Source organism: Ictidomys tridecemlineatus, chromosome 3, assembly GCF_052094955.1.
Source record: "Ictidomys tridecemlineatus isolate mIctTri1 chromosome 3, mIctTri1.hap1, whole genome shotgun sequence".
In the NCBI taxonomy this organism is placed as follows: domain Eukaryota; kingdom Metazoa; phylum Chordata; class Mammalia; order Rodentia; family Sciuridae; genus Ictidomys; species Ictidomys tridecemlineatus.
The window spans coordinates 213,242,259-213,252,164 of NC_135479.1; the positions used below are offsets into that span (position 1 = coordinate 213,242,259).

General features: G+C 56.0%; 1 protein-coding gene across 1 annotated transcript in view; it reads left to right on the plus strand.

Annotated features, from left to right (window-relative positions):
* Umodl1 (uromodulin like 1) overlaps positions 1 to 9,411 on the plus strand; it is a 55,271-nt gene extending 45,860 nt beyond the window's left edge. The window contains exons 19-22 of the mRNA XM_078041202.1: positions 35 to 194; positions 1,719 to 1,803; positions 7,052 to 7,252; positions 8,142 to 9,411. Of these exons, the coding sequence (XP_077897328.1) occupies positions 35 to 194; positions 1,719 to 1,803; positions 7,052 to 7,233 (427 nt within the window). The 3' untranslated portion in view covers positions 7,234 to 7,252; positions 8,142 to 9,411. The remainder of the gene's footprint in view (positions 1 to 34; positions 195 to 1,718; positions 1,804 to 7,051; positions 7,253 to 8,141) is intronic.
* Positions 9,412 to 9,906: the final 495 nt, after the last annotated feature.

Consider the following 9,906-nt stretch of genomic DNA (forward strand, 5'->3'; position numbering starts at 1 on the left):
TAAGACGCCTCCCCCCCCCCGTTTCCCCCCTCAGCTGCCCCGTCCCCAACACCTACACCAGTGTGATCGAGAACGGCAACTCCAGCAAGGCCCAGTTTAAGCTGAGAATCTTCTCCTTCATCAATAACTCCGTGGTCTACCTGCACTGCAGGCTGCGTGTCTGCGTGGAGTCCCCCAGAGCCACGTGCAAGATAGTAAGTGTCTGTGCTCCTTGGCTCACGGTTGGCACGAGTTCGAATTGTTATGAGGAAGCAGCTCTGTTAATAAGAGCTGGGGCTCAGGGGCATCTGACTGGGGACACTGGGCTGTGCAGGTTGGTATTGGAAGGAGGCAGTGCAGCGGAGGCCCAGGGAGAGCTGGGGCACCTGGGGTGTGTGGCTGGCTGGACAACCTTGAGGCTGTGCTGGACACTCAGGCACAGAAGTGCTCCTTAGCCTGGTGTGGACTCTCAACGTTGACGAACGTGACCAAATATCAGACGCGGCGGTGGATTTTTCCCTCCCTGTGCCCAACATTCTCGCAGGGAGTGTGAATAGCTTGACGTCTCCCTTCCTCATACCATTGAATCCGCAAGGTGCGCTGCCATCCTGAGTTTCAGAGCTGTTCTCTAGACCAGTCACAGGCAGAGTGACCCACGTGTGGTCACGCGCTGCCCGAGGAGGAGCCGGCTCTGCGGGCCCTTTGTTCAGACGACGTGCGGGGGCGTCTCTCCTCTGGAGGATGTGCTTGCTCCTGGGCTCCACCCATGCCTGTTGGCAGGTCGTGGATAAGAGAAGAAGCACCATGTGGCCGACTGAGTTAAAGCCACCTTTTCTCAAACAGTAGATTCCCTGTGACAGGTGCTGAGGGGTACACTCCTGTGCCCACCTGGACCATTAGGTCCTCAAAAGTCACGAGAAGGTCACAGCCACAAGTTTCCCTCGGCAGGAAGCGCCAGTCCTGTGCTCTGTGTGGTCTGACCTTGACACAGGTCTCCCCTAGCTCCTCAGAACGGGCATCCATTCATTTCCAGGGGTGCTGTCACAAGGTGCCACAAACAGGACAGAGGACGAATCAGAAGCCCCCTGTCTCAGCCGGGGTCAGAAGGTGTGGCCAGGCCTGCTCCCTCCTGGGCCGAGAGGGAGCTCTGCCCAGGCCCGCCCAGCCTCAGCCTTTCCTTGGCCTGGAGACTGGTTCTTCCTCTGTGCGTGTCTGTCTCTGTGTCCAGGTGTCCCCTTTTCATAAGGACACCAGCCATACAGGACTAGAGCCCTGTGAGCCACTGGAACCTGAGAAGGTCTCAGGGACATGCGCTGGGCTTAGGAGTCAGCGCTTGTGGAGGACCAGAGCCACCATGGCAGGCAGAGTGAGCCGACTGTCCACAGCCCCAGCGCAGGCACCTGTCTGTAAGGCAAAGGCTCTAAGAGGAGCGCTGGCGGCAGCAGCCTTTGGAGGAGGCATGGGGGACTCAGCCTCCCCTGAGGTGCAGCCACTTTGGTGGGAAGGTCCCAGGGCCAGGGTCCTCCACCTCCCTGGTTGGTGTGCTCTGCTCCTCCTGTCCCAGGCACGTCCCGCTATCTGGTCTCCCGCTGCTCCCATGCCCCGTCTAGACTTACCCACCAGGGACCTGATGACCCAGAGGACAGAGCCCTCCCAGGTGACCGCCCTCCCTGAGAGGGAGTCAATCCCCATGGTGTTGCGCCACTGTTTTGACCTTTTCTCCTTTAAACAAACCACAGAGCTGCAATGACTTCCGGTCACCGAGACGCAGTCGAGGCTCGGAAGTGCAGCAGATGTCCTGGGGGCCCCTCGTCCGGGCACAAGGTGAGTCCACAGGAAAAGACCCCATTAGCCAGCAGGGAGCTCAGGGAGCAACTGCTTCCAAACGCGGAGCCTTGAGTCTCCTAACAGACCCGTGGAGCGGTGGCTGAGCTCGTCCTTGGGTCCCTGTGAGCCAGCAGGTGGCTCTCTACATGTCACGAGCCTCTGGGGAGACGGACTCGGAGTCAGACGCCGCTGAACAGGGCGGTTTTCAGCTGGCCCTGGGGAGCCAGGGAGGTTTTCTGACCTGGGTAGATACGGTGGGTGAAGGGGAAGGGGCTCAAGGGGAGGCTGTAAACAGGTGGGGTCCAATTCTTTATGTGTGTGAAAAGCTGTTTTATTCAGAAGATGCAAAAAAAGAAGCCCAGTGTTTCCTTTCTCCCTCAGTATAAACCTTCCTCAGCCAATTACGTTTCACGTAGTCTCAGAATCTGGTTTTCAGGAAAATGAGTTCTTTTTTAATGTGATCTATCAGATCTTTTTTTTGGGGGGGGGGTTTATTGGGGTTTGAACTCAGGGGCATCTGACCTCTGAGCCACATTCCAGCCCTGTTTTGTATTTAGAGACAGAATCTCACTGAGTTGCTTAGCGCCTTGCTTTTGCTGAGGATGGCTTTGAACTTGAAAACCTCCTGCCTCAGCCGCTGGGATTACAGGCGTGGGCTAATGCACCAGCTTGATCAGATTGTTTTGAAAAAGTAATGGTTTTGTGGTTTGAAGACATTTGACAGAAACCGCCAGATGTCCCCCACTTTCTTCTCTTCCCTTCCATAGTGAGAGAGCTCAGGTGGTAGCTGACTCACAACTCCCGGGAGGGAATCTGGTTCCCAGCCTCCCTGGCAGCTAGGTGTGTCCATAGGAGTGAGTTCTGGCCAGTGACAGGCCCACGGACAGTGATGGCAACTTCAGGAACACCCTCCTCAAAAACTAGTATGAAACTAGTAACTAGTATGAAAAATTTTGGACTTGGAATTAATAGAACTGAGTATGATTGTTAGGCTATGATGTATGAGTTGGGAAGTCTTATGGAAATTACTGAATCTCCTGAATCCCATCTGTCCATCAACCTATCATCTATCTACCCATCCATCCATCCATCCATTCATCCATCCATCCACTCATCCATCCACTGATCCATCCATCCACTCATCCATCCACTGATCCATCCATCCATCCATCCATCCATACATACATCCACTGATCCATCCATCAACTCATCAATCCACTCGTTCATCCATCCACTCACCCATCCACTCACCCATCCACTCATCCATCCACTCATCTATCCACTCATCCATCCACTCATCCATCCACTCACCCATCCACTCATCTATCCACTCATCCATCCACTCACCCATCCACTCATCCATCCACTCATCCATCCACTCATCCAACCACTCCTCCATCCATCCACTCATCCTCCCAATCATCTGTCCACTCATCCAACCACTCCTCCATCCATCCACTCATCCTCCCAATCATCCGTCCACTCATCCGTCCATCCATCCACTCATCCACCCACTCATCCATCCACTCATTCGTCCATCCATCCACTCATCCACCCACTCATCCATCCACTCATCTGTCCATCCATCCATCCATTATCCATCCATCCACTCATCTATCCACTCATCCATCCACTCATCCATCCACTCACCCATCCACTCATCTATCCACTCATCCATCCACTCACCCATCCACTCACCCATCCACTCATCCATCCACTCATCCATCCACTCATTCATCCATCTATCCATCCATCCACTCACCCATCCACTCATCCAACCACTCATCCATCCATCCACTCATCCACCCACTCATCCATCCACTCATCCGTCCATCCATCCACTCATCCATCCATCCACACATTTACTATTTCATCCATCTACTATGTGCAGGCCCTCTGCTTTTCCTTTGTAAGATGGACGTTGTAGTGAACTGTCCTGCTTCATCAGGACGTTGTGGGTGTCCCATGGGGCTGTAGGGGAAGCAAACCTTTGTGTGAGGCTGATTTGTGGACTTCCTGACTTTGGCCCTTGGTGATGGGCATGCTGAGCCCCATTTTCCTCACCTGTGCACTGGGAATAATAACAACTCCCACTTCACACCGAGACTGGCCGTCTAAGTTGCTGGACAGCGGTAGCTGTCGCCATTCATAACTGGGAAGCAGGGCACTGGCACATCCAGCACAGAGTGTAACAGGTCAGCTCAAAGACGAGGTCTCGGACGGTCCATTTTGCTCATTGTTCTTGCTCTTTGCAGTCTTAGCTTCCTTTTGGTTAATAACTGCCACAGGACATACAGAAAATAATTTAAGCAGAATCCCGCAGCAGTGGGGACTTTGCCACCCAGCAACAGTGCATGTAGCGGCAGCACCATGGGGGCCTGCAGCGGTGAAGAGAGCCCAGAGGCCAGACGGCTTCCGGAACCTTCCTCCGTCTCTGCCTTCACCATCACCTCCACTGCTGGATGGGGGCTGTGTGAGCTTGCACCGCTGCTGCCTGGATGGGCTGCCCTCTGCTGCACCTCTTGGGCCACTGCTGCTCTCTGCTCCCTAGGAGCTGGGCTGGCTCCTTAGCAGGTCCGCTCCACTCTGGCCCTTCTTGTGTCCTGGGTTGCTGGAACAATCTCCACTCCCGGGTATGGGGGCCTTAAAACAACCGAAATCCTCTCTCAGTGCCGGGCCAGAGGTCTGGAGCCACAGCGCCAGCAGGGCTGCCCTGAGACCGGCAGAGACGCAGCTGCTGCCCGTTCCTTGGCTGGCCTTTGTCTTCCCGTGTCCTTCTCCCTGTGCCTCTGTCTCCACGTGGCCATCCTCTCAGCAGAACGCTCCCAGGATGGGGCTCTGCCGCCAATCCCAGTGTCCTCACCTTCCCTGGTCCCATCTGACCTGCAGACCAGCTCACCCTGCGGCACTGGGACTCAGAGGTGTCTTGTGGTGGTACAGTTCAGCACATGCCACAGGGTAGTGACCGTGTAAGGAAGAATCTATTCTGTCCTTCCCTAGGTGTGTGCTACCCACAAATAATCCCTCACCATCAGAATTTTTGGAAATCGTGATGGCCTTTGCTTTAGTAGATGGCCGACCTGTTTCACACTCACTAGAGGTGGTGGACAGAGTAGGAGGCTGATGGTCACAGCATGCATACACAGCCCAGTGGGAGGATCTGGAACAATTACAGAGGCTGCTCAGAAGTGAGGAGGCTGGGCCTCCCCAGACTGAGGAGGACTCTGAGCCCTGGGAGAGGCCTGTCCCTCCTGGGCCTGCTCGGGAAGGTGATAGGAGGGACTTTGACACTTTCCCTCTCTGTCCCCTTTACAAAAGCCCTAGTAGTTCAGTGTCTTTGCAGTTACTTGAGTTCCTCATGCACCCTGCACTGACACACGCTCCGCCTGCATGACCCACGTGCTGCTGAAGAGCTGAGGACAGGACGCACTGCCGAAGCCTGTGTCGGATTGGGATAGACATTCCTAAGGGCTTGCTCTCCCCTTCTAACGTACCCTGCATGGACCCAGAGCCCTTCTTCCTGGGCTGTGTCACCAGGGGCAGCCTGGCCGGAGGCCCCCACTCTGAGCAGCCTGACTCAGCGGGTCAGTCAGGAATATTTGGGTGCAGGCAACAGAAACCCAGCTGGGGCGTGGAGTGGAGCAGGGGCTACTGTTGGGCGGACACTCTAGGCTGGCTCTGGCCCCACAGCTTTGCAGTACCCATCTCCTTCTGTCCCGGTCTCCAGCATCCTTGGTGCATGTGGCCCCCTTGTACCAGCAAGAGGAGCCCTCACTCCTGGCCCAAGAGGAAGGAGGCGCCCACTTTGGTGCCCCTGGCGTCTGGATGTAGGGCCAGCTCTGCAGTTGTCCAGGGAAACGGCTGGCCAGGGCCTGGGAGCCTGGGGTCCTGGGGAGCTCAGGGCCGAGGCGGGGGCAGGAGGTCCCAGAGTGTTCCTGTTCCTGGGGGTGTGGCTGTCATTTGCAGCTGGCTCACTGTCCGGGGACCCCAGAGGGAGCCCTAGCAGCTCAGCGGGACAGCTCTGCCGACAGCAACACCCCCCCCTGTGCAGTGGGGGCCCCAGAGCAGCAACCACTTTGGGCAACGGCCCTGAGATCACCACTGGTGGGAGATGGGATGGTGAGCCCCTGGTCTCCCAGAGGGCTCGTCCCCAGCCACGCCGTCCAGCTGTGCTGCGGGGGCACCCGGCAGGGTGGGGGGAATGTGGCCGCGGCTGTGACCCTGCTCTGGGCACCTCTGACTCATGGCGTGCCCACAGGCTGGGCCACCTCGTGGCGGGTGGTCAGGTCTGTCCCTGGGGAGCTGGAGTGGCTGGGCCACCTCATGGCGGGTGGTCAGGTCTGTCCCTGGGGAGCTGGAGTGGCTGGGCCACCTCATGGCGGGTGGTCAGGTCTGTCCCTGGGGAGCTGGAGTGGCTGAGGGCTGGCAGAAGCTGGCATCTTTCTCAGGCAGCGTGGCAAAGTCCACAGAGCACCCATCAGTGGCACTGATGTCACAGTGCGGTGGCATGTGGTGCCTTGACCACGCAGTATAGCCACCTCCTCCTGGGTTTCCACCCAGCTCCACCCTGAGGCCAACTCCTTGCCACCAGCTGTCTCTCTGCTCTCTTGCTCAGGGCCCTGGCTTTCTGCCTGTGGTCTGGCCTGTTCCAGAGAGTTCCTGTGGACGGGCAGTGTGACGTGTGGCCCTGGCCGTCACTCGTGTGACATGTTCCACTTCATCTCTGCTGCCGCGAGTCAGCCTCCCCTCTCCATGCTGTGTTCCCTGTGGGCATGGACCACCCTGGCCCACCATTCGTGTGCTGAGAGACACGAGGGCTCTTTCTGCTTAGTGGCTACTGTGACTGGTGCCACTGCAGACTTGGGCGTCTGAGCACCCTGAGTGTGTGTTCTCCCCTCCTGGAGGAGGCAGGTGTGTGAGAGGCTGCACCTCTCCTCTGGCCTGGATCCAGGCAGGCCCAGCGCAGGCCGGCCAGCTCCGCCTCTCAGCCAGGGCATGTCCAGGAAGCTGGGCTGTGCTCACTGTACTCACAGGCTTTGGACCCGCCTGGTCGTGTGTGGCAGCTCATGGCACCCGCAGGCCTCACCTCTGCCAGGTCATGCTTTGAGAAGTGGCAGACACGGGCTGCACTTGCTGTTCGGGTCACGCTGGACACACCTTCACCTCCCAGCAGTGCTCAGTGCTGGGCCACAGGAGCCTCCTCCGGACCTGGCGGTCTCTCACCCGTGCCTGTCTCACCCCACAGGTGCCTCTCCAGGTGCAAAGCCAGGCCTGGGGACCGGCCACGTGGTTCTCATCGCGGTGGCCTGCCTGGTCATGGTGGCGGGGGCCGCAGCCTTTCTGATCATGCGCTACCAGAAATTGACTGGAAAATACAACTTTAGCACCCAGGCGGACAACTTCAGCTACCAGGTGTTCTCCGAATAGGAAGCCCGCCGGCCTGCAGGTGGGTGTGGAGCAAGGCACCCACGGCCGGGTCCTGCCCCCCTCACCCTGGTGACGACCACGTAGGCCTGGCAGTGGGCAGGTCTGTGCAGGTCCCATTTGGGGCTCCCTGAGGAGACACACCCTCTCCTCCTGGAAAAGCGACCCTCAGTGGCCAGGGAGAGGACATGGACTATGACATCAACGATGGGCTGGACTGATGGCACATCACTGCCCCCAAGAGTCCAGAGGCAGCTCCATGCTGGGTGGTGAGAGCAGCCCCAGGCGCCAGCCCCAAATCCCAGTGCTGCCATTCCCCTGCTGGGCTGCCTGGGGCAAGCTCCCAAGCCTCTCTGTGCCTCATTTTCCTCCTCTGTAAAGGAGTGGGGTGAGTCCAGTCACACCGGGAGTTTGAGCATTGGAAGGGAAACAGCCCAGGGCCTTCCCCAGGGTGGGTCGGGCGCACCCCAGGCCCACCAGGAACTGTTCTCAGTGATGTCCCTGGAAACTTGTTCTCACAGCGACCAGGCTTTGTGCAGGGATGGGTCACTGTGTGACCCCTGCTGTGGGACACTGGTGACTTGAACATTCAGAGCGTTGAGGAGAGGATGCCTTTCTGGTCTGTCACATGGACCTCCTGGGCAGGATCTGGACACAGCTCCACAGAGCACAGCATCAGCAAGCAGCCTGCGCACCCCGGCCTCGTGCTGGGGCCGCCTGAGGGCACCTACAATGCAGTAGTGAGCTGGGCAGAGGGGTTCACTGAGTTCTTTAGGGAATAACCATCTCAACAGCTTGGACATTTTCAAAAGAATATTTCACCTGCGGTGGTGTGGAGCCTGCCGACTCCGGGGCCCCTGTGAACTCCTTCCCTGCATGCAAGCTGACCAGTGTCCTCCTTCCCCACGCAGGTCACCGTGAGTCAAGCATTAGCAGGCGTGTACTCCGTGGGGTGCTCTGTGCCAGCGTTAGGACGAGCCCCGACGTGATGACGGCCGGCCTTTCCGCCCTCAGGAGGCTGTCCTGCTGGAGATGTGGGCAGAGCACTGGGAGAGCCCCGGCCCTCAAGCCCCGCCCAGACACCACCCCTCCATTGCCCAAGCCACCTGCACATCCCTAGCCCTCCTGGCCCCTCACTGTCCAAGCTGCTCCAAGTGACCCTGGCTCACTGAAGCCAGTGGCCAGCATGCTGTCAATCACACGGCTCTTCACATTTCACAGACACTTGACAGTCCTGGCGAAGCTCTTTTACAAATAGCTCCATCCTTTAAATGCATTGCTCATGCTATTTTTAATAGCTGTATACACACTCTAACATTTCTTCCGCCTTCTTAGCAGGTCATTTTTATTTACAAAACAGTAACACAGAAGGTACTCTATTAAAATGAAAATTGTCCTAGTGAGTAAAAATGTTGTTACATACACACACGTACACACACCACTGTTTTATGTTTCCAACGTGCTCCTAGCCATGTTCTCATGTAATCCACCCTGGGGGAGGGGGAGGTGTGCCTGTTACACTAGGAGGAGGCAGAGAAGGGGTAGATAGGTGTGCACTTAGGGTATAAGATGCATAAAGAAGGAAATGGGTCCAGAATGTAAGTATATTCGTCTAGGTTTTCCCCTCTACCCTCTGCTAAGAGACACTGCTTTCCCCCTTATTTGAAACAAAGTAGAATTGGCTGGAAGGCTAACATCTAGAAGTTCCATGTTTTCCTTCCATGAACTTAGAATTCATTTCAATTCTTGACAGTAATTTTGTCGACTATAATCAACTCTCACTCCTACACAATATTTGGGAAAGGAGCCTTTGGATTTATTGGGTATTCTCAGAATAAGAGGAACAGTCAGTAACTGACGGGAGTGGATGACCGTTTGAGCAAGCAGGATACATTGCCTCGACGCCGAGACCTGAGTGACGGTGTGCTGGCCTCTCCATCTCAGCTCACTGGGTGTGCTCTGATGGCCGGCTCCTGGCAGACCAGGAGCACACCTCTGGTTCTGGCAGGTTCTGGCATGACCACAGTCCCTGCCATTTGCTTTTCTTGGGAAAGAGCGAGGAAGCCCAGGTATTGAGCTCTGTGACTGGCTGGATTTCAGATAAAGTAGTTGGCATATTATTTTAAAACCCCATCCTTTATCTTCAGTTTTTACTCAATTTTAATAAACAGGCTACTTCCATTTGTTTGTGTTTTCTGTAATAGTGAAAACTCCATCTCCCCTCTTCTTACTTCCCACACCCAAGTCTCTGACAAGTTCTTCCTGAGCAGTTATGTTGCAGGGACAGACAGACAGGGCACCAAAGACAGCAGGAGACAGTTTTATTTGGCTGCAGCCAGGTTCAGAGGGCACAGCTTTTGCTGTAATCAATTAATCCCCTGAACCCCGAGTTCAGGGAGTTTCAGAGTTTTATACCCAGCGTGTAAGGGGAGGGGCTCAGAAGTTCACAGTCTGCAGAAGTTCACATAAAAGCAGCTTTTTCTTTCACTGTTCTGGGCACGTTAACCCTTCAAGGACCACACCTGAGAAGGGAAGAGCTTCTTCTCCCCTCTCTTTCCTCCCCTGCCAGCTGTTACCATGGAGCCCAGATGTAACTTATCTTAGAAATGTTGACATCTCTGTGAAGCCCAGCTCAAGGCCAGAGCCTTGTTTGCACATTTGTACAAACTACTATAC